This window comes from Heterodontus francisci, chromosome 35 (genome assembly GCF_036365525.1).
Source record: "Heterodontus francisci isolate sHetFra1 chromosome 35, sHetFra1.hap1, whole genome shotgun sequence".
In the NCBI taxonomy this organism is placed as follows: Eukaryota; Metazoa; Chordata; class Chondrichthyes; order Heterodontiformes; family Heterodontidae; genus Heterodontus; species Heterodontus francisci.
The window spans coordinates 51,485,834-51,509,763 of NC_090405.1; the positions used below are offsets into that span (position 1 = coordinate 51,485,834).

A 23,930-nucleotide genomic window follows, 5' to 3' on the forward strand; every position below is an offset into this window, starting at 1 on the left:
AGCCTCAAGAAAACGAACATCATGGGACAGGACGTCAGAAATGCTCCATCCATCAATATCGGCGACCACGCTCTGGAAGTGGTTCAAGAGTTCACCTACCTGGGCTCAACTATCACCAGTAACCTGTCTCTCGATGCAGAAATCAACAAGCGCGTGGGAAAGGCTTCTACTGCTATGTCCAGACTGGCCAAGAGAGTGTGGAAAAATGGCGCACTGACACGGAACACAAAAGTCCGAGTGTATCAAGCCCGTGTTCTCAGTACCTTGCTCTACGGCAGCGAGGCCTGGACAACATACGTCAGCCAGGAGCGACGTCTCAATTCATTCCACCTTTGCTGCCTCCGGAGAATCCTAGGCATCAGGTGGCAGGACCGCATCTCCAACACAGTAGTCCTCGAGGCGGCCAACATCCCCAGCTTATACACACTACTGAGTCAGCGGCGCTTGAGATGGCTTGGCCATGTGAGCTGCATGGAAGATGGCAGGATCCCCAAGGACACATTGTACAGCGAGCTCGCCACTGGTATCAGACCTACCGGCCGTCAATGTCTGCTTTAAAGACGTCTGCAAACGCGACATGAAGTCCTGTGACATTGATCACAAGTCGTGGGAGTCAGTTGCCAGCGATCGCCAGAGCTGGAGGGCAGCCATAAAGGCGGAGCTAAAGTGTGGCGAGTCGAAGAGACTTAGCAGTTGGCAGGAAAAGAGACAGAAGCGCAAGGAGAGAGCCAACTGTGTAACCGCCCCGACAACCAATTTGTTCTGCAGCACCTGTGGAAGTGTCTGTCACTCTAGTATTGGCTTTTATAGCCACTCCAGGCACTGCTCCACAAACCACTGACCACCTCCAGGCGCTTACCCATTGTCTCCCGAGACAAGGAGGCCAAAGAAGAATTCAAAGGTTATTCTGCCTTGTTCTGAGCTTCCCCAACTGAAGAAATAGTTTCTTTCTCATCTCCCCTAAAAAATCCTTTAATCATAAACGCTTCAATTGTTATCACCTCTTAATCTTCTGTGCTGGCCTGTTGATTGTTTCCAACATTTTCTGGTTTTATATCAGAGTTTGATTCATTGGCCTAAGAATAACAACCCCAACATCAGGAAACGTTCAGAAGCCAGAAAATTAAAACCAGGATCCTGACTTTTAAAAGGACAATCTGTCTGTCAGCCTCCTGTCGCGCCCAGCAACAAGGAGCCCTGGCACTTTGCAGGATTCAGTCAAGTGAATCTGCAGTAGAACTAGTGGGAGGAGAAAACCACAAGTTGTTCTGTGCCATTATTTACAGGAGCTGAATTAAAGAGATCAAAAACACAAACCTTTTGTGGAGGAAGACTGCGCAACATAGCAGGAGATTCAACATCTTAATGGACATGTTAGTCTAGGTAGCTATTTATGAAATTGCACCTAACCCATTTAACAGCAAGTAAGTAGTACTTTAGAAACTGAACACGGCTAATTATATGTTTGTAATACATATTGCACTTGACAATCTTTCACACGATAAATTGGTATCAAAGCTATTCTGAATACTTAGAATATTTAGCACAATCTGTCTGTGTAAAGTGAGGGTTCAGAATGAGTTAATGATGCAGGCTGCCTGGAGTTTTATTTAGCATGCTGTCATTAAATGTTTCATTTGGTATTGTTGTATTGGTCCTTCGGGTCTCTTCACTGATCTGTTGTGGAAGTAATGCACAAAAAAAAAATGTTTGGAGTGAGAGTGTGTGAATGACAGAGAGGAGATAGAAAGACAGAGTTAAAGAGGGACACAGCAGAAACAGAGAAAACGGAAGACACCCACAGGGAGCAGGTAGAGAGACAGACAGACACACGGGGAGCAGGTAGAGAGTGACAGACACACACAGGGAGCAGGTAGAGAGAGACAGACAGACACACAGGAAGCAGGTAGGCTGGGAAAGACAGACACACGGAAAGCAGGTAGAGAGAGACAGACAGGCACACACACACACACACACACACACAGGGCGCAGGTAGAGAAATAGGTGCAAACATTTATGCCACAGAAAGATAATAGATACAAGGAAAAGAGAGAACAGAGAGGAGCAGATATATAGAGAAAGCTATTTGCAACACCTGACCTGACCCTGAATTAAATCCCCTGCCAGTGTGACTGTTATGACTCAGTCATTTGTCTTGAGTTTTTCCAAGGCATTAAGATGATGACTGCACACCAGCTTCAGCTCGTTTGATTGTTTTGTGATTCGTTTGTGTCTGGAAAGAAAATGAAAACAATTGGTTCGGGCATCAGAAGGAGAGTGGCAGCTTATTTATCTGATGTATGTACAGACAGCATGGGGCACTGCTCAGTCTGAGCTCTCTCATGCTGTCTCTGGATTTCCATTTCTTAGGAATCTTCTGTCGCTTCAGTGAACCTGGCGCCTCTTCTGCTTATAACTTGTCCCAGCCAGTGGCAACTCCAAGAAAAGTAATTTTGCTTGAACAGCCAAGGCATATTTTAAATATGAATTAAAATTATTAAATCCTATGAAAGCTAAACATTGCACACAGCCCCTTAAGCTGTACATACCAATAGCCAAACTCAACAATGCAAACATTGATCATCTATAATATATGAACAATCTTACATCACATGGACTTTGGATTCCAGGTACAAAGATCATCAAAATGTCATGAACAGGTACAGAAAATAATCAAAAAGGCTAATGGAATATTAGCCTTTATATCTCGAGGACTAGAATACAAGAGGGTAGAAGTCATGTTTCAGCTATACAAAGCCCTGGCTAGACCACAGCTGGAGTACTGTGAGCAGTTGTGGGAACATAGGAACAGGAGTAGGCCATTCAGACCCTCGAGCCTGTCCCACCATTCAATGAGATAATGGCTGATCCTCAGCCTAACTCCATATACCTGCCTTTGGCTCATATCCCTAAATATCTTTGCTCTACAAAAATCTATCTATCTATCTCGGATTTAAAATTAACGACTGTTTTAGCTGCAACTGCTGTTTGTGGGAGAGATTTCCAAACCTCTACCACCCTTTGCGTGAAGAAGTGCTTCCTAACATCTCTCCTGAACAATCCGGTCCTAATTTTTAGACTATGCCCCCTAGTTTTAGAATCTCCAACCAGTGGAAATAGTTTATCTTTATCTAGCCTGTCTTTTCCTGTTAATATTTTGAACACTTCGATCAGATCACCCCTTAACCTTCTAAATTCTTGCAAACCCACACCTTAGGAAGGATATATTGGCCTTGGAGAGAGAATGCAGTGTAGATTTACCAGAATGATACCTGGACCAAGGGTTAAATTATGAGGTGAGATTACACAAACTAGGGTTGTATTCCCTGGAATTTAGACGACTAAGGGGTGATTTGATCAAAGTTTTCAAGATATTAAGAGGAATATATAGGATAGATAGTTAGAAGGAAACTATTTCTGCTGATTGGGGAGTCTAGGACTTGGGGGCATAGTCTAAAAATTAGAGCTAGACTTTTCAGAAGTGAAATGAGGAAACATTTCTACAAAGAAGGGGTGGAAGAAGTTTGGAACTCTCTCCTGCAAATGGCAATTGATGCTGGATCAATTGTAAATTTTAAATCTGAGATTGATAGATTTTTGTTAATCAAAGGTATTAAGGGATGTGGGCCAAAGGTAGGTATATGGAGTCAGGTTGCAGATCAGCTATGATCTCACTGAATGGCAGAACAGGCTTGAGGGGCTGAATCCTGTTCCTAAGTTTCTGTCTGTACCACTTAGCTTTCTGTTTTCACATTTTTGTCTCAACTTTTCCCATTATAAATCCTCATGCCATATTTATGACAAGTTTTGCCTACGTAAACTTGTAACCGATTAGGAAAACCTCACATCTGCTCCACTCCCTGTCAACTTCTTCCGTTACAAGTTCCTATGTATTCATTTATAATGGAAACTGGTTATGTAAATCTGTCACGCTGTAATAACATGCCCTCTAATGGAGGCTCTGCAATGCCACCACTGGCAGGAGGCTGTTATTACAGTGCAAAAAGTTTACATAATCAGTTTCCAGCATAAATGAATGTTTAGAAACTTACAATGGAAATACAAAAGGACAGATGTGTAATTTTTAAAAAGGGCATTGAATCACAACTTGTTGCCCTAGACCAGTTAATGCCAACTCTCTAACCCCAGTTCAACTTACAATTACACAGTCTCAACCCACTGTGTGTAGTAGCACAAGCGAGCAACTTACTTTTTTTTTTAAAAAGGGGATGTAATTGACAAAAGAACCAGAGAGATGAGATGAGTTTTTATTTTCCTCACACAGCGAATTATGATGATCTGGAATATGCTGCCTGAAAGGGGTGGAAGCAGATTTAATAGTAACTTTCGAAAGGGAATTGGAGGGGAGAAATTTGCAGGGCTTTGGGGAAAGAACATGGGAATGGGATTAATTGGATAACTCTTTCAAAGAGTTCACACAGCCATGATGGGCCAAATAGCCTCCTTCTGTGCTGCAAGATTCTATGGTTCTATATATTTCAAATCCCGATGGATCTTCTAAGTGCACTCTACCCTGATAATTCCCAATTTTTTAAAAGCTAATTTGAATTGAGTAATGCAAATAATGCAAAGTGGGAATTTTGGTCCAAAAAATTAAATCAGATCATTTAAGTTACAGAACATGGAATTAATTACTTACTGATTGTATTCTCAGCACTTTTAGCAGTATTATTTAAGTCATTATTAAATTGCCTGGTTGATATATATATATATATATATATATATATATATATATATATATATATACACACACACACACACACAAGTTCCTTTTATATACAAGATGGTGACAGATGAGACCGAATTCAGAAACTAGCCATAGACTGCAACTACATCATGACAGTTGGCGTGACAAACTTAAAACTGAAAATATTGACAAAGCAGTTTATAATGGGAAATTATGAGGGAAAAGTGTGACCAAAGATCGTGACAATAGGAAGTGAATTTTGTAGACAGGAAGTGCATGTTTAACCCTACACAGGATTTTTAAAAATGATTTACAGATTAAAGATTTGAGAGAGAAGGTACTTACTGCTTTTAGTATGGTTCTGGATGGTTCCATAATACATTTTACACCCAATAGCTGGCTGCATTCCACAGAATAGAAGTCAATGAGGCTCTCATTCATATACCACACATAGCAAAGTGCTTGTTGCATTTCTTAAGCTTTATTAATGAAATAATTTAAAAACTGCACAATGGAAAATACTTCAATAAGTTAAGATTTCATGATTCCATGAATATTACACATCCTTCCCATGCTTCCCTCAGCCCCCAAAATCACAGAAATAGAAATCACTTTATTTTTCTCTTTACGTCTCTCTGACGTAAGCATAGAACCATGTATCACCAACTAAGGTTTTCATTACGTGAATTTTTCACACCTTTTTGCCATACAAAATGTACAAACATGCGACTAAGACAGATTAACGTGGTGGGGATTTCCCAGTAACAGGTCATCTACTGCCAACAGTTGAGTACATGGGAGAGCTCAATAAGCAGAATGGTTCAGTGTGCCATCGACTCTCCCCCAAATCTGGCCTAAGTAGGGTCACCATCTTCTTTCAAGTCTACAGCTGGAGAGGAAGGCTCAAGATCAGATGCTTGCTCTGCTGTTTATGAAAATTCCTTGTAAAGCTTAATAATAAATCTCTCTACCTCACTACAGTTACAAAGTTTAAAAAAAAAAAGATTTTTGATATCTGGTTTATATGTTTTAGAAAAATCTCCAAATAACTCTCACAAAAAAAAAAAATCAGACTGTCTGAGCTGAGCAGCAACAACATAGGGATCCCAGGGCTGAATACATAGGTTTGCTTAACCTACTATAGGGCAATCCCCTTTTCCCTGCTTCTTTGATATGGTTTGTTAGCCTTCAGCTGTTAACTGTAATTACTCACAAGCTCCCAACATTGTACTAATATTTCATTTAAGCAACATAAGCAGGCTGACTTCAAGTAACTCTTAATCAAAGACAGATGAGACACTCACTCAACACGCAGAAACACTAAACGGCTGTCGTCACTTGACTAGTTTTACTGTCCACCATTTTGAGATACATTTCCTTGTTCTGACACTCATTTTCAAAAACACACTGAAAACTGATTCAGTAATGTAAATAATGTAAAGTAATGTGAAAATCAAATTTATCAAAGTAAAATATATCGTTCTGGCATTTTCCTTTGAAAATGTACAGAAAGTGCAAAGAAATGTAGATAAAGCATTGATAAAAACAGTGCAATTGTTGGAGAAACGTCACAAATGATAAATGTAACCCGCTCACTCATTATTTATTACTGAGTGTGTGTCTCAACTGATTTAGGCAAAGTCATTCCAAACTTCTCACTCGCACTGTGGCAGGTAGAACTGTGGTAACAAATGACGAAAAGGCAATTTGATGACCTAGGATTAAATACCAGATCAAACGGGGTTAGAAATTGGGGAAGGTGAGAAGTGGAATCACGTGAAATACTTTCACCCCAAGGGTCAGAAGTTGTAGAATGACTTACCATCGAAATGGGCAGTTACAAAATGCTCAAGAAGCAATTGGATGACCCTTCAGGAAACTGAGTGGATGGAAATTTGTGGTGTGAAGGTGCTTAGGTGGGATTGAGATCAGCCGCAAAAGAGGACAAGTTTTCTTGGACTAATGGCGGTTTTTTGTTCTTAAATCTTTTTGCAGCAAAGGTATCAGTGCTACAATGCCTCTCACTCAAAATCCCTCATCCAAGCCTTTGTTACCTCTAGACTTGACTGTACCAACAAGTGAGGAATGTGATGGAATACCGCCCATTCTGCTGGATAAGTGCAGCTCCAACAACAATCAAGAAGCTCACACCATGCAGGCCACCCTCCCATCTTCCACCCTCCATAAACCTAAGTCCATCTAAAACTCTGCTGCCTGTATCCTAAATTGCACAGCCCTGTTTACCCAGCACTCTGTGTTCACTGACCTACATTGGCCCCCAGTTGAACAACGCATCGATTAAAAATCCTCAACCTTGTTTTCTAACCTCTCCATGGCCTTGCCCCTCCCATTACTGTAACCTCCTCCAGCTCTACAACCCTCCAGGATATCCGTGCTCCTCCAATTCTGGTCTCGCACTCCACCACCGGCATCTGTATCTTCAGCTGCCTAGAACTGAAACTCGAATTCCCTCACTAAACCTCTCTGCCCCACTACCTCTCTTTCCTCTTTTAAGACATTCTTTAAAACCTATCTTTTGGTCATCTGCCCTAATGTCTCCTTATGTGGCTCAGTGTCAAATTTTGTCTGATAACTCTCTTGTGAAGCATTTTGGGATGTTTTACTATATTAAAGGCGTTATACAAATGCAAATTGTTGTTGATGCTAAAAAATTAGCCCTTCCATTTACGGGTGTTTTGTAATTTTGTCAACGGGGGTGATGTCAGGAATTACTTCTTCACACAAATGGCAGTAACTCTTGTCCCAAAAAGCTGATACGACTGGGTGTCAATTGAAAATTTCAAAGCTGAGATTGATAGATTTTGTTAGGCATGGGTTTAAGGTTTATGAAACCAAGGCAATATTTCATGCTGTAGCAAATCTGCCCGATCAAGGAAAAAGTGCATATGTTGGAAATTGGAAACTAATACTGGATCACACCTGTCCACCATCTACAAAGCACAAGTCAGGAGTGTGATGGAATACCCCCCCCATTCTGCTGGATGAGAAGCTCACACCATGTAGGACAAAGCAACCCGCCTGATCGACAGCCTACCTTAAACAAACATTCACTCCCTCCACCACCAGCACACAGTGGCAGCAGTGTGTACCATCTACAAGATGCACTACAGCAACTCGCCAAGGCTCCTTCGACAGCACTTTCCAAACCCCTGACCTCTACCACCTAGAAGGACAAGGGTAGCAGACGCATGGGAACACCACCACCTGCAAGTTCCCTTCCAGGTCACACACCATCCTGACTTGGAACTATATCGCCTTTCTTTTACTGTCACTAGGTCAAAATCCTGGAATTCCTTTCCTAACAGCACTGTGGTGTACCTACACCACATGGACTGCAGCGGTTTGAGAAGGCGGCTCACTACCACCTTCTCAAGGACAATTAGGGACGGGCAATTTGCCCGTGACGTTCACATCCTAGGAACGAAAAAAAGTCAGAATCTGAAAAAGAAAAAGACTGGCTAGCATTTCTGGAGTGCCTTTCACCAGACGCAAGGGCTCCATTTCAAATGCTAACTGGCCTTTTCTCTCCCTGATGCCGACTGACCTCATGCGTGTTCCGGAATTTTCTGGGAAAGAATTGCAAGCGTTTTGTGACAAGGCAAATGTGACTGTTGCCTGAATTCCCAAGCCACAGAGCTCAGGAATCGCCTTCACTCCAAAGACAGCTTCCATGTCCTTCCTTTATTATTTTCTGTGCAGAACAGTTGTACTTTTCCAATATATAAAAATAAAATGCTGGCAAACACTCAGCAGGTCAGGCAGCATCTGTGGAGAGAGAAATAGAGGCCAATGACCTTTTATCAGAGCTGAATTGTTAACTCAGATGATGTTGATCTGTTGAGCGATTGCCAGCATTTTAGTTTAGTTTTAGTTTAGAGATACAGCACTGAAACAGGCCCTTCGGCCCACCGAGTCTGTGCCGACCATCAACCACCCATTTATACTAACCCTACACTAATTCCATATTCCTACCACATCCTCACCTGTCCCTATATTTCCCTACCACCTACCTATACTAGGGGCAATTTCTATTGGCTAATTTACCTATCAACCTGCAAGTCTTTGGCATGTGGGAGGAAACCGGAGCACCCGGAGAAAACTCACGCAGACACAGGGAGAACTTGCAAACTCCACACAGGCAGTACCCAGAATTGAACCCGGGTCGCTGGAGCTGTGAGGCTGCGGTGCTAACCACTGCACCACTGTGCCGCCCTGTTCTCATTTCAGATTTGCAGTATGTTGCTTTTAGTAGGACTTTCTGTTTGGTTTCTTCAGTAATGTCTGTAATTAAAACCACAATAGGAGCCAGTGACAGACAGTGCACTCAGTGGGAAACCCTTACCTACAAGCAAACAGACAACTCACCCCATACCCCTGGCCTTTATCAGACACAACCTCTTCAAGAATGACTCCATTAATAAATAATTTGAAAATAAGGCATACATAACACTGCGAATAACCTCACTTACAACAAATCTCTTCACGCCCATTGGCAACAAGGGCTCAAGATGCAATGAGAATGCATATTTCATGGCTATTTTTCCTCAACTACCTTCTGAATAGCAGATCAGTCACATTCAAAGCCTTCAGCAATTTACTATGCAAACATAGAGAGCTTAAATTTTGCATTGCCTTTAAAAATAAAAAGTGAAAAGTAGCCCCAAGCAAAACAAATAAAAGGCAGTGCAACACAGTAATCTATTAAATGGGAAAGCGTCTGGTCTTACATGTAGCTTTCATTCGATTGCCAAGTTTAATAGCAATGCTGATCTGTCTGCCTTGTTGGATTTATTTACTGATACCAACATGAACAGTAAAGGCACAGCCTCCGCCATTGGGTCTGTCAGTGTGATTTCCTTTCAACTAATAAGATTTCAATTAAAAAATGTTTAACAGCAAGAGATCGGAGAGGGGTTAGGAGAAATGGCTTCGCATCGAGGGTTAGTGGAGCAGGGGATTCCTTACCAAAGGGAGTGGGTGAGGCAGAGGCCATTGCAACTTTTTAGGGAGAAAAAGGTAAGCATTTGAAACAACAACTACTTGCCTTTAATGTAGTCAAATGTCCCAAGGTGCTTCACAGGAGTGCCAGCAAACAAAATTTGACACATAAGATACTAAGACAGGCGACCGTAAGCTTGGTCAAAGAGGTAGGTTTTAAGGGAGAGAGAGAGGTGGAGAGGCTTAGGGAGGGAATTCCAGAGCTTAGGGCCTAGGTAGTCTGAACAGAGGAAGATACAGATATGGGAAGAGAGTGGGGGAGAGGGATTCATTCCAAATTATGCTAGCAAAGGGCAAGTATGGGTCTAATGGGCCAAATGGTTCCCTTCTGCGTGGTCAACGTCTACAGTTTACTAAACAAATGCCATGTTGAGTTCTCTGAACAGTTCAGTGCTTTATTTCTATGTGGGATTTTGCCGGAAGAATAAAACCTTTTTGAAAGTTTGTAACAAAACTGCACAACAGACACAAATATAAAATGGCCTTTAGCTCCCAAAAGTGAAATTATAGCCAACATTACTGCCTTGCTTTACAGTGCATCATAGCTCTTTGATTTCTGATTAGAATCGATAAAACAATGCCAGCTTGTATTGATCTCAGTAACACTGATAAAACTCTGTTGCAATAAAAAAGGCGAGGGGGAATGGTGAAGCAGACAGATTAAGACTGAAATTGAGATATTTTGCACTGGTTACATAGAATTTTACAGCACATAAAACAGGCCAGTTGGCTCAACTGGTCTATGCTAATGTTTATGCTCCACATGAGTCTTTTCGGACTGTACTGCATCTAACCCTGCTGCACAGCCTGGTTGGAAATGAGCTGTGACCTTGTAGCTCCAATTTAGCTCAGTCCCTGTGTGTAGCAGATAGCATGTCTGACCCCAGCACAGAGTACCACCATTGCTGCTTCCTAGTCCCTCTCTTTGACTGCATTTCCTTGTTGTGTTGGTATTATCCCGGCTTAGTCAGCTATCAAATTTTAACTAACGCTCCCTGATCCCCGACCTGCATTAATCCATCAATGGAACCAGAAAAGACTATTTTTCTTCCTCGCACCTTCTCTGGTTTTCCTGACTTAAATTTTACATTTTTAATAAATTAAAAATAAAAGGCAATAAAAGTATCTGTAAAACACAAGATTTAATAAAAGCAAAAATAAAATTCAAGTGCAGGAAGCTCCTAAACTCAACCTTGGGATCCATTTGTAACCATCCCAATATCTCAATTTCAGTCCCAATATGTCTGCTGCACCACCATTCCCCCTCACCTTTTTTATCTGCATATAAACTTTGATCTCAGCTTCCTGCTCCTATCATGTCTCCCTATTCGATTATTTAGTGAGCAGACCCAACATCCACATCAACTCAGTACATCATCTGGAAATAACTCCCGAGTGAAAATTTGGAAGAGAGTTTTTTTTTTAAAGAATCTAATTGAACTGTTCGCAGTAATATATCACCAACAGGGGCCCGATTTTTAGGCTCCACTGGGGCCAGGAATGGAAGCAGACGGGTGTTATAAAAAAGCACCACCAGCCTGCATGCTGGCTGCCCTGCTCCATACCCCACCTGCCCCGCTCCATACCCCACCTGCCCCAGGCCATTTTCATGGAGGTGGAATGTCAGGGGAGGGAGGGGAAGGGGGCGCCAGAGCTACTCCCCTCCCCCCGCACTTGGCAGGTAAACAATCAGGCTTGTTAAAGGCCACTTAAGGCCAAGTAAAGGAGGCCGACTTGCATTTTCCCCAGAGGCAGACTTGGATTTTCCCGGAGGCCTCCAGCTTTCCGCAGGCAGCGGGTGTCAGTTTAAACTGCCTGCGGGCGGCCTCGTGATGGCAGACTTTGGGGGTGTGGGGGGTGGGTGAAGAGGGGATGCCCAGCGCTCCAGGTGGGCCTAGAGGCCCTCCCTGCAGCCTGGGTATGGCAGCAGCCGTAGGCCACTCTGCAGAGGGTCTCTCACCACCCCACCCCCCCCAACCCTCCAAGGACCCCTCTAGCCAGTGGTGGCTTGGCTGCAAAAGCTATCTTTTTAGTTTAAATTTAAAATACGTTGGAGAGTGCCTCCATTTTGAAGCATCCTCTGCCTCACTTACCTTCCATTGCATCCTGCTGCTGCTTTCAATGTGGAAGGCCTCTGATTGGCCCTCTGACTACAAGAGCCCACCCGCCATCCTTAATTAGACGCGAGCCTGCCCTCTGGCCATGAATTAACTGATCTGTAGAAAATCACAATGAATGACTGTTTCCCTGAGGCCGGGGTTCAGAAGATCGCAGGGAAAATCCAACACAGGGTTTCAATAAAGTGTAATGATGGGTATTGGAAGTTTTATACTCTGTCTACTTGAACTGTGGAAACACACCCAGCAGTACGACCTCACACTCTGTCCTTCTAGACTGGGTCTGGGTCTGGTGAGTACCTCAAGCTGTGTACGTCAGGTTACAGGTCTGGCACCAGCCCAGGGCATATCTTAAGAAAGGTCACACAAGTAGTGCATCCTACAATATTAAAGTTTACATCTAATTTCCCTATGTCTGCTAATACACTAAGCATTGTTGCACAGGCCTCACCGTGGGACTGTGATCGGAGGTTGACGATGCTAAACTGTTAATTTAGTCTCAGGATTTCAAAGGCTTTTATTGCCCATCCCTAGTTGCCCTGAGAAGGTGCTGGACCTTCTGCTTTGTAGCAATTGGTATGCCAGCCCACTTCATAGAATCTTAATGGGCAGAAGGGGGCCATTCGGCCCATCATGCCTGTGCTGGCTCTTTGAAAGAGCTATCCAGTTAGTCCCACTCCCCTGCTCTTTCCCGAGTGCCCTAAAAAATTTTCTTTTCAAGTATTTATCCAATTCGCTTTAAAGATATTGAATCTGCTTCCACTACCCCCCGTTGAGGCAGCGCATTCCAGATCACAACAACTCGCTGTATAAAACTAAAACTCTCATCTTCCCCTGGTTCTTTTGCTAATTATCTTAAATCTGTCTATCCTCTGGTTACAGATCCTCCTGCCAGTGGAAACAGTTTCTCCTTATTTACCCTATTAAAATCCCTCATAACTTTCAGCACTTCTATTAAATCTCCTCTTAACCTTCTCTGCTCGAAGGAGAACAACCTCAGCTTTTCTAGTCTCTCCAAAGAACTGAAGTCCCTCATCCCTGGTACCATTCTATAAACCCTCTCCAAGGCCTTGACACCATTCCTAAAATGTGATGCCCAGAATTGTACAGAATATCCCAGCTGAGGCCTAATCAGTGTTTTATAAAGGTTTAGCATCAACACCCTTGCTTTTGTACTCTATGCCTCTATTAATAAAGCCTGGGATCCTGTATGCTTTGTTAACTGCCTTATCAACTTGTCCTGGAACCATCAAAAATTTGTATATGAGGGCAGTAAGGGTCAAGCGCATAGTGTGAAACTAGATTCACATGTAGGATGCCAAGAGGTAGGGCAGGTTCCCTTCGCTGAATGGGTTTTTAAACAAAGAAAAATTATGTGCCTTTTCAGCACCAGCCCACAGAACACCAGATTGACTGGTGTTAAATTTTAATTTTAAAACTTTCCATGAAAGGAGGATTGGAACCCACGATCTCCAAACGGCTACTCCAGCACCACACCTTGTGCATTACCAGTCATTACAGAATGAACATGACTGAGTCCTAGTGACTCCAGTTCAAAATTGAAGAAAAATAAAAGCTGCCTTCAAATTCTCTCAAGTGTATTGGTTTCCCTACCTCATTTTGAAATATATGGGCCGATTCCACACTCCCAGGTGACTTATGATACAAAGCCCATTACCCAGTAGAAGCATCACATCATCTTAACTGACACCAGTTATTCATTTCCTACCACAACAATCTTAAACAGTGAATGTGTAATTATTCTGATATAACACAAAAACATTTCTGAACTGATAATTTTTCGAAGACTGCAGTTGTTACACCGTGACATCCCTATCCTAGAGCGATTGTTTTTCATATGCCAGTGCTGAGTTAACTATGCACTGTGTTCATATTACAGCCCTGACAAGGTTATAACTATTGTACAAGACAACAATTCCCTCAAAAATGTTACTTTTCCTCCTCTCCTGAAAATATTAACTCACATTGGGGGTCATGGATCCATGGGAACCAGCTTCCCATTGCTGTCTCACCCATGGCCATACTTCATGTGGGAGTCTAAAGAGCTTCAACAGGCTGTTTAATTATGGTAAATGTCCCAGCCCCACCCAATCCTATCTGTGCCCAACAAACACACACACACACACACAGCAATCAGGAGTTGCAACCCTGGCAGATTTTTCTCTCCATGAGCTCAGGACGCTGAGACAAACTATCAGTTGGCTCAGGCATAAAGATGGACATCCCCCATACCGATAACACCCATCTCACTCAAGATAGATAAACCCTTGCACTTGGTGTCCTAAATTTACAAAGTAAATTCACTTCTCTCACTTATTTCAGAGCTGCAGCCCATGTCTGGAACAGTTAAGCTGCAGCATTGTGCAGTTTGCTTATCCCTGCTAAGTACCAAAACTTGCTGATAGCAATTCTCATGAGTATTAAGTTAAAACTTTAGAAAATCTAAAGTTATTATTTAGCTGTGGTACACGGTAGGTTCTGCATGTATTTTTCTCCATCTCAATTTTTGTCCTGTTCTTGCGAAGGTGTTGATTTACACTGAGGCACCATATGCACCAACAGTCCTACAGCATCTCACCCGAGTGGCCATTCGATCCGGTGAGCCCTGGCAGTGTGTCACTATTATTCAATCTTGGAGGGGACCGACCCCCACCGCTCCCCAATCTAAGCCTTACCCCTGAAGCAATGATCTCTCAAAGCTGCGCGGTGTGCAGCCTCACAACTGCCATGAAGGTAACACACAGGCCAATCACAAGCTGACCCTGTAAGCTGTGCGTGGCCACACACAAAAAAATTAAAGGTTCACACATTGAACTAAGCAGGCCGCACAGAGCAAAGAAAATTTAGAGGCATCATTGCCCACAAGTGTGCAAGTTTCAGTGATCAGGAGTAGGAACCTTTGGCTGAATTTTCCCCTTCACCAACCCAGGGGCACTGAGGCCAAGGGTAGCACCCCAACTATTCCCTGGTTGACAGTAGCTTAATTGTAGAGACCGAGACCGAACCTTGAATCTCTTTGGTTGATAGCTCACAGGATATTTCAGTTGCCCTGTAAGCCAGGCTTGGCCTCCATGTTTCATCAGAATGGTAACTCGGCTAACCACTGAAGATGCACACTTCCTGTCCGTCTTGTTTCAGTATGCTCTGCAATACTGCTATATTTTTGGAAAGAAACTGGGTGAAAGAAAAACAGATTAGAGCCTAAAGTTCCATCAGTCCCCATGAGGATTAAATTGTTTCATATTTACAAAATATTAAATAACCTTTTAAAATTTACAAACTACACAGATGAAGAGATAGCTGGCTTTCCATACATGGTGATAGGAACAAGACTGACGTGTACCAGATAAAAATACATAACCCATAACGTGAGACATACAGACACCTGATCTGCAACAAACACACGGGGATATGAGGCGCAAGATGATGTCAAACTATCACAGTCCAAACCTGGAGTGTCAAATGCCTATAATATTACAGTGCTGTATTAATCTATTGTACTGACCCCAGATCCATCCCATTAGATTTATAAAATGTACAGCCTCAGTCTCTATTTAATGACAGAAGCCCAAGAGTGGACATCACCTCTGGTGGCACAATACTGCGAACTATCCACTGCCTTCATTGCTAGGTTTCCACCAGACCTTCCATCACTTGCTGTCCCTGCCCAGCTGCACTCCCTGACAGCTGTGGGTCGCTGTGATTCTGGTACGGCTGTTGACCTTGAATGACTTGCTGCCCCTGGCTGGTTTGAAGAGCTGGTGTCAGCTGTAGGTCCTTGTGATTGTGGCTGGGATATTGGCTTGGAGTTGCTGGGTGGCCGGACTGTTGCTGCTGTTCTTCACTGCTCTGCGGCGTGAGTGATGACTTCTCGCTGAAACTAAACCGGGGGGAGGTGTCGGAGGTGTTGGGAGATGATGGGCCAGCACTTGACACTGTGCTTGACGGACCACTGCTATCTGTAATTAAGGATTCAGGCAAGTCAAAAAAATCATTAAAAATGGAAATTCTCAGATACGCATCACTGAAACCTGCTCCACATTATTTCCTATTGATCTAACTATGAATTACTGCTGTATTACATTACAAACACAGCACTTTCAGTGGGATATCAGTAAAGTGTAATGGTTTGTGTCAACTTGAACTGTAAAAAATAGCCAGTGATACAATCAGATTGCATCCTTCCACATTGGAGTTATGTCTAGAGAGAGCATTTTCAATAGTAAAACACTCTGGTGAAAAACTGGTGGTTACAGGTCTGTCACCAGTAGTGAGAACAATGTGAAGTGATGGATTAAGAGGATATTGGTTTAAGTGTGTTACTTTCTTGTATCATAATAAGTCCAGATTCAACATCACAATAGGTACTTCACTTTCTCCAAACTCTACCTCTCTAATTCCTCAGTTTTACCTTGATATTTAAGCTGACACAAGGGAGTGCTGCACTTTTGAAGGTTCCAAACTTCAGGTGAGAAATTAAACTGAGGCCCAGCTGCAAAATTCTGGTGGTCCAGGGGAATGTCAAAGATCCCACGGAACTATCTGAAAAGCAGCAGGGTTCTTGCTCCCAGTGCCCTGGTCAACATTCCTCTATCAATCAGCACCACTGAAGACAGATTAAGTGGCGATTCAATGAATTTCTGTCTGTGGGCTTGCAGCGTGTATGCCACACGACACTGACTGCACTTCAAACCTAATTCACTGTCAGTGAAGTACTTTGGAATGCATTGAGAGAGAAATTTAATTTGTGTGTGCAAGTTTTGGATTTAAAAGTAGTTTGTAATTAAAAGGTTAAGTAAGGTAGACCGACCAAAAAGTTGCAACATTCCATAGCTGATCTGTACAGAGTTTGTTGAACGCATGTTGGGGGGATTACGGGAATTACATTTTATATACAACAAACTCTTCACTTCCTGGTACCCAGACAGGGTATCCTGCTCAGTCTGGACCAGCACTGAGGCAGACCTGCAACTAAAAGTAGACTATTTTAAAATTATACACACACATACACACCTCCTCTGAGATTTCATGAAAACGTTTCCTTTAAGAAAGTCTGATATTTACACATCATTTTACTGACATTAGGTTGCTCCTGTGTCCAATTATTTTGCACAATGAATTATATCTGGACTCTGTTTATTTAAGTAAATGCAGCAGCGTTTGGAAAGGGCACGATTCAATATTGAAAATAAACAAACTTTTGATTGCCGATTTGGTGATTGGGAAACTTATTTAAAAACAGACAAAATGTTATAATAGGCTATCTGAAGATGATACAAAAGAGTAGAGATACCTAAGCTAAAGGATTTTATTTTAAATAATATACCCATGCTCATTTAGTGCATCAGTAACTAATTAAATTAATTCCTGACACGTTATGATGTCATTCCCCATTGTCCTCATCTGTACAAATTGACTGCAATGTTGCTTCTGAGGGGAGAAATTTTTAAATAGGACTATATTTGTGGTGATATTTAAATGTTCACTTTACAGAGCTAGTATCCATGTTACTTGTGTCTGGGGCTGTGCTGTGTCAGTCTACTTTCAGTTCCAGGCCTGCCTCAAAGCTGTCCAGCTAGAGCAGAATACCCTAAACGGGTACTCGGAATTGCTAGTTTATTGCATAAAAACTTAACTCCCTAAATCCCCCTATAATGGTGCAACTAACTCTGTACAGATCGGTGATGGAACATAGCACCTTCTGGGTCAGTCTGCCTTAACCTTTTAATTGCAAACTACTAGCAGTAACCAGGTCAAAGAAAATCCAAAGCGAAAGTAATTCATTATCAGCTTAGGCATGGGGAATTAAGCAATGGCAGATGTGCAAGCGTACAATAACACAGCTGTTTGAGGGAACAGATAACCACGCTCACTCATGCCATTATGTTTTCTCTTCAAACTGAAGCGTTTGTACAGTGCGGAATGCTCGATCATGCACATGTACGAAAGGCAAGCTGCACCTGACTGTTTAAATAAAGGGATGGGTGGTGCAAACTGTTGGCAACAGCACTAATAACTTGCATTTATATAGCACCTTTAACACAATAAAATGTCCCAAATGTCACAGAATCCGACCCCAAGCTATATAAGGAGACTAGGACAGGCAACCAAAAGCTTGGTCAAACAAGGTAGGTTTTAAAGGAGCATCGTAAAGGAGGAGAGAGTCAATGGTGGAACAACAAAAATTGGGAATGTGCAAGAGGCCAGAATTAGAGCAGCACAGAGTTCTGGGAGAGTTGTAGGGCTGGAGGAGGTTACAGAAAGAGAGAGCAGCGAGGCCACGGACAGATTTGAAAACAAGGACAAGAATTTTAAAACAGAGGCATTGTCAGACTGGGAGCCAATGTAGGTCACACAGTCCCTGGCATCGGGCTTCAAATAAGCCCAGACCGATGGGCTGAAATCTTTATCAGTTAACTGTGAGAGTCCATGTGTGAATTAAGTTTGGACAGGCTCGAAGCAGCTTCCAGCTGATGTCTAGTTAACACACAAAATTGCTCCTGTAGTGATTTGGCATTCTCAGTCCAAAAGGTCACCGAATAGCTGGTGTGTGAAATAGAAATAATGGTTGGGATCTTGTCTTGGTGATGGGGATCTCGACGACCGGCAAAAGAGCCGGTGAGAGCTGCGTGTCGCCTCCTCTGGGGAAGGCCCAAAAGATCAAGTGACAATTAGGCATTTAAGTGGACAGTGGTGGGCCTTCCCTGGATCAAGAACCCTGGTGACAGAAGCCCTGCCCTCTTACAGCTGCCAGCCCATCATCAGATGCTGACAGCTCTTTCACTGTGAAGCAGTGGCTGTTGCCAGTACTTGACTCGGCCAGAGGGCCTGCACAGCGGGAGACATTTCGTGGGATGGGGGTTGTGGCAGGGACGATCGGCAGCAAGAGCAGTGGGAAGACTCTCAGCAGCTGCCCCAACCCCCCCCCACTTCCCGATGCCAGGTCCCTTGTTCAGGCACTAAGTGCCTTCTAAGGAAGGACACCCCCACCGACGCCTGTCCCCCCCACCGCCCACAAGCAGCCTGCATGATTTTTCTTGCCATGCTCCGAGTGTGGCCACAGACCCACCTGAAGCTGGCTAATTCTGGCATCAGCGGGATGGCTGTTCAGAGGTTTTCCTGCCCCGGACTTAACTTGGGTGGAGCTGGGAAGGTGGCGGCGTCCCCGTCTAATTATATGCTCTCCCCACCTCCAAACCCGATGCACGGGAGAGCATAAAATTTCCCCCCAATATCACACTGGTGTAGAAGGAAGACACTCTTCTGAGATTGGGCTGAGGCATCTAGTAAGAAAGTTTTGAGTTTTTGAAAATAATAATGGATAAAGAGAAGGCTGAGGAATGAACTGTTAGAGGTCTTTAAGACTATGAGACGGTTTGAAAGGGTAGACCTAGAGAAGATGTGGGGGAGACCAGAACTATGGGTCATAATTTTAAGACAGTCCCAAATAAATCCAATTGGGAATTCAAGTAAGAATGTGGGACTCACTACTACTAGGAGTGGTTGAGGCAAACAGCATAGATGCTTAAGGGGAAGCTAGACAAATATACGAGGGAGAAAAGGAATGGAAGGATATGGGCCGAAGGGCCTGTTCTGTGCTGTATGTTCTATGTTCTATATGCTGATAGGGTTAGATGAAGAGGGTGGGAGGAGGCTCAGGTGGAGCATAAATGTCAGCATAGACCTGATGGGCTGAATGACTCATATCTGTACTGTAAATTCTATGTAAAGTTTTATCAAACATGCATCTCTTTTCAAAAACAAACAATGTGGGAGCATTTTGAACAAAATGTATCACTTCCCCTTAACGAGTGGCAGGTACTGATTTTTCAATCTGTACATGCACTTTCCTTCCCAATATCTCGTGGACGTAGAAACGTGAATTAAAGTGTGGCTGATATACCACTGTTTAATATGCAACTCTAAAAGTCTCACACTTTGTAAGGACCAGCCATAAGATCCCACACCAATACACAGCATGTCACACCAACTCCAGCTCACAGAACATCTGGTTGGTATTCACAAACAAACATTAACCCAGGACAACCCTGTGTGCTATTTGTAGTCAGGTATTAAGCCATTTATTTCATTTAAGTGGTCTAACATCTGTGTAAATGTGGCACAATGTAATCATGAATGAAGTGTTTTGCACACGAATCATACCAAAAAAATTCTTTACTCTCTTTAACTTCTGGCTGAATATGACAATCTCCAATGCTTGCCCGTGTTGAGAAAAAGCACCATGCTACAATGAAGCATGCGGTATACAGATCTCTGTTTAACACCAGATAGAATCTAAAACCAATCTGCACCTACACCCTCCCCTCTGCTGGTAATTCTCTGCCCTACACAATCCTCAGCTTTTCAAAGCGCAAAGGTAAACAAACCTTTACTTTCACCAAGTTTTTGGTCACCTCTCCTAACATCACGTGTGGCTCGATGATTGATGATGCTCCTATGAAGCTCCAATGTTAAAGGTACTATATAAATGCAAGTTCTTGTTGATTTACCTTGGCTTCTATGATTTCAAACTTTATAGGAGCCTTGGCTCAATTTAAAACTTGATACCCTCTTAACATTTTAAAGTTCTGGTTGATGCACAGCATGTAAGGTGCAATGTTTTTAAGTATTCTTTTAAAAACAAAGATTACTTACACCATGGGGGTTTTTCTGAGTGAGGACGTGATGAGAGGGAGGCAACTGCGGAGGGCAGGACTTGTTGTGGGATATACTCATCCACTGTAGGCTGGCTACTCCCCATGGTCTCAAACATTGCTGAAAGTTCTGTCACATAATAACAATGATTATTGCACAAATCATAAATAAATTCAAAGTAAAGGTCATTGCAACCATACCGTAGTGACTACACTTCAAAAATACTTCATTGGCTGTAAAGGGCTTGGGGATGTCCTGATGTGTGAATGGCACCATAAAATGCATGTTCTTTCTTTCATAACATGGCCCAGAGATGACCTGGGACTCATGCCTTGCGAGCGTGGCTTGCGATAAATTTGCTGCTCAGTGCGTCTCTAGGCCTCTGCTCAAGATCTGCTTACTGTGGAATGTCTGCTCTCCTTCGCTTGTCAATGACAGCAAGCAAGGCAATGTTACAGAGAGCAGGGCTATTCCAGCATCCATGAAGACAGTGAAAGTACTTTTGAAGTGTAGTTGCTGTTGGAACATAGGAAACATGGCAGCCAATTTGTGTACAGAAAGCTCCCACAAATGTGATGATAACCAGATAATCTGTTGTGGCGATGTTGATTGAGGAATAAATATTGGCCAGGACATCGGAAGAACTCCTCTGCTCTTCTTCGAAATAGTCACTAAGTCATAGAGTTATACAGCACAGAAACAGCCCTTCAGCCCATCGTGTCTGTGCTGGCCATCAGGCACCTATCGATTCTAATCCCATTTTCCAGCACTTGGCCCGTAGCCTTGTATGTTATGGCGTTTCAAGTGCTCATCTAAATACTTCTTAAATGTTGTGAGGGTTCCTGCCTCTACCAACCCTTCAGGCAGTGTGTTCCAGATTCCAACCACCCTCTGAGTGAAAAAATGTTTCCTCAGATCCCCTCTTACCTTAAATCTATGCCGCCTGGTTATTCACCCCTCCGCTAAGGAAAAAGTTTCTTCCTATCTAACCTATCAATGCCCCACATAATTTTGTATACCTCAATCATGTCACCCCTCAGCCTTCCCTGCTCTAAGGAAAACAACCCCAGCCTTTTCAGTCTCTCTTCATAGCTGAAGTGCTCCAGCCAGGCAACATCCTGGTGAATCTCCTCTGCACCCTCTCCAGTACAATCACATCCTTCCTATAGTGTGGTGCCCAGAACTGTATACAGAACTCCAGCTGTGGCCTAACTAATGTTTTATACAGCTCCATCATAACTTCCCTGCTCTTATATTCTATGCCTCGGCTAATAAAGGCAAGTATCCCATATGCCTTCCATGTATCCCATATGCCTTCCTAACCACCTTATCTATCTGTGCTGTTGCCTTCAGTGATCTATGGACAAGTACACCAAAGTCCCTCTGACCCTCTGTACTTCCTAGGGTCCTACCATCCCTTGCCGTGTTAGTCCTCCCACAATGCAGCACCTCATAGCGCCATGGTATCTTTTACACCCACCTGACAGAGCAGACAGGGCCTCAGTTTACCATCTCACCCAAAACACGGCACCTTCAACAGTGTAGCATTCCCCTTAGTACTGCACTGGAGCGTCAGCATAGATGTTTATGCTCAAGTCTCTGGAGTGGGGCTTGAATCAACAACCTTTTGACTCAGATGCAAGCACGCTACCAACTGAACCATGCCTTAGTCTAGCTTCTGAACCAAGGTGACATTTTTCCATTCCCACACCACAGCCATCCTGCAGCTTTTCAAAGATTGACAATTTTTTGCTGAATTTTAGGACAAGTGCATGTGGTGTGACATGGGTTGTGGAACAACACTAAGACTTCGCAAGCTCAGTTCATGCTGGAACTCTTAACAGATAATACACCCAAGGGAGGGCTCTCATTGCATCAGTCTGGGCTAGAAGGGCGGCACAGTGGCGCAGCGGTTAGCACCGCAGCCTCACAGCTCCAGCAACCTGGGTTCAGTACTGGGTACTGCCTGTGTGGAGTTTGCAAGTTCGCCCTGTGACCACGTGGGTTTCCGCCGGGTGCTCCGGTTTCCTCCCACAGCCAAAGACTTGCAGGTTGATAGGTAAATTGGTCATGGTAAATTGCCCCTAGTGTAGGTAGGTGGTAGGAGAATTGTGGGGATGAGGTAGGGAATATGGGATTAATGTAGGATTAGTATAAATGGGTGGTTGTTGGTTGGCACAGACTCCGTGGGCCGAAGGGCCTGTTTCAGTGCTGTATCTCTCTATGTATCTAAAAGTGCATTTTTTACCTTTTGATGCTCCATCATGAGATTTTCCACAAATTTCTGAGATGGACGATAGGAATTCATTCACTTGCTTCAGGGAGAGAGAATTATGGAGTGTTTCGAGAGGGTAGATGGAAGGAACCATTGAGCATCCTTCAAAACCTAAATAAAAATGAGAGAAAAAAAAACAATATCTGCAATTAATTAATTTCACAGGATCTTAACAGATCCTAAATATTCTCTCAAGGCAATGAAAATGGCTCATATCAAAACTAGCATTCTCCCAGAGAAAATTGATTTGTTACGAAAAGCAGTCATTGAGCCAAATCAAAATGAGACAGGCAAACGCAACAAAACTGGACACTTAAAGCAGGGATCTGAATGCAAATTACAAGTATCAGAACCCTGCAGGGCTAAAGACACTTCTGGTACGTAGCTATGTTTATATCTTGGGAGTAGCAAAACCCCTAAACTGCAGACTTTGGTGGGAAAAGATGGAAATGTCAAGTCTTCACTGTTCTCTGCATCAGTTAAACCACAGCCCTGACAGCACAGTGGGATTCTGAGACACACAAACAACAATGTATTCAACTGGACTTTCCCTCTCCACTAAATATGACAAATAAGTTAATGCGCCCATTAAAATAGCGGGATGTATCTCCAGACACATGCATTATATGTTGGCGTCCTGAGATGTAATTTTACAACCCATTATTACCACGGAGCAGGAATCCCAATGTTGAACATGTAGACATGACAATGTCTGTATACGTGGTAACTCACACCATATCTTACTGCAGCACTGGGTAAAAGATGACTTGTGTGCTGGAATAATTGATGGGAACATGGTTAAACTTGGCTGCAATACACAGAATATGCTATCATTGCTCAGCAGGTCTGTCAGCTTCTAAAGGAGGAGTACAGGCAATGGATAGTACCCTCTAAAGGAAGGGGCTACACCCACAAATGTTAACTTATGTTTTCTTTTCCATTGACTGATAGAACTGCCCTCTTTACAGCTCAGAATTCCAGTATTCACTCTCTTACTCTGTGTCTCAGGCCTTATTGATCATATTTGGGCTGATGCAAGATGATTCCATAACGCAGGTTCAAACGTGAATTTATTTAAGGCTAGGAGTCATGGAGTTCATTGTACACTACACATGGAGATTTACTGCAAATGGAG

The 23,930-nt window shown here is 43.1% G+C and overlaps 1 protein-coding gene across 8 annotated transcripts in view; it reads right to left on the reverse strand.

Moving 5' to 3' along the window:
- Positions 1-15,072: 15,072 nt before the first annotated feature.
- Positions 15,073-23,930, reverse strand: part of ppip5k1a (diphosphoinositol pentakisphosphate kinase 1a) — a 142,912-nt gene continuing 134,054 nt past the window's right edge. For 6 of the 8 annotated variants that reach the window (XM_068015562.1, XM_068015560.1, XM_068015558.1 and 3 more), the window contains 3 exons: positions 22,769-22,906; positions 20,521-20,649; positions 15,073-15,824 (listed from right to left, as the gene is read on the reverse strand). In XM_068015562.1, coding sequence (XP_067871663.1) covers positions 15,493-15,824; positions 20,521-20,649; positions 22,769-22,906 — 599 coding nt within the window. In that variant the 3' untranslated portion in view covers positions 15,073-15,492. Of the gene's footprint in view, positions 15,825-20,520; positions 20,650-22,768; positions 22,907-23,930 lie in introns of those variants that run through there. The other 2 variants (XM_068015567.1, XM_068015566.1) reach the window with 1 other exon arrangement.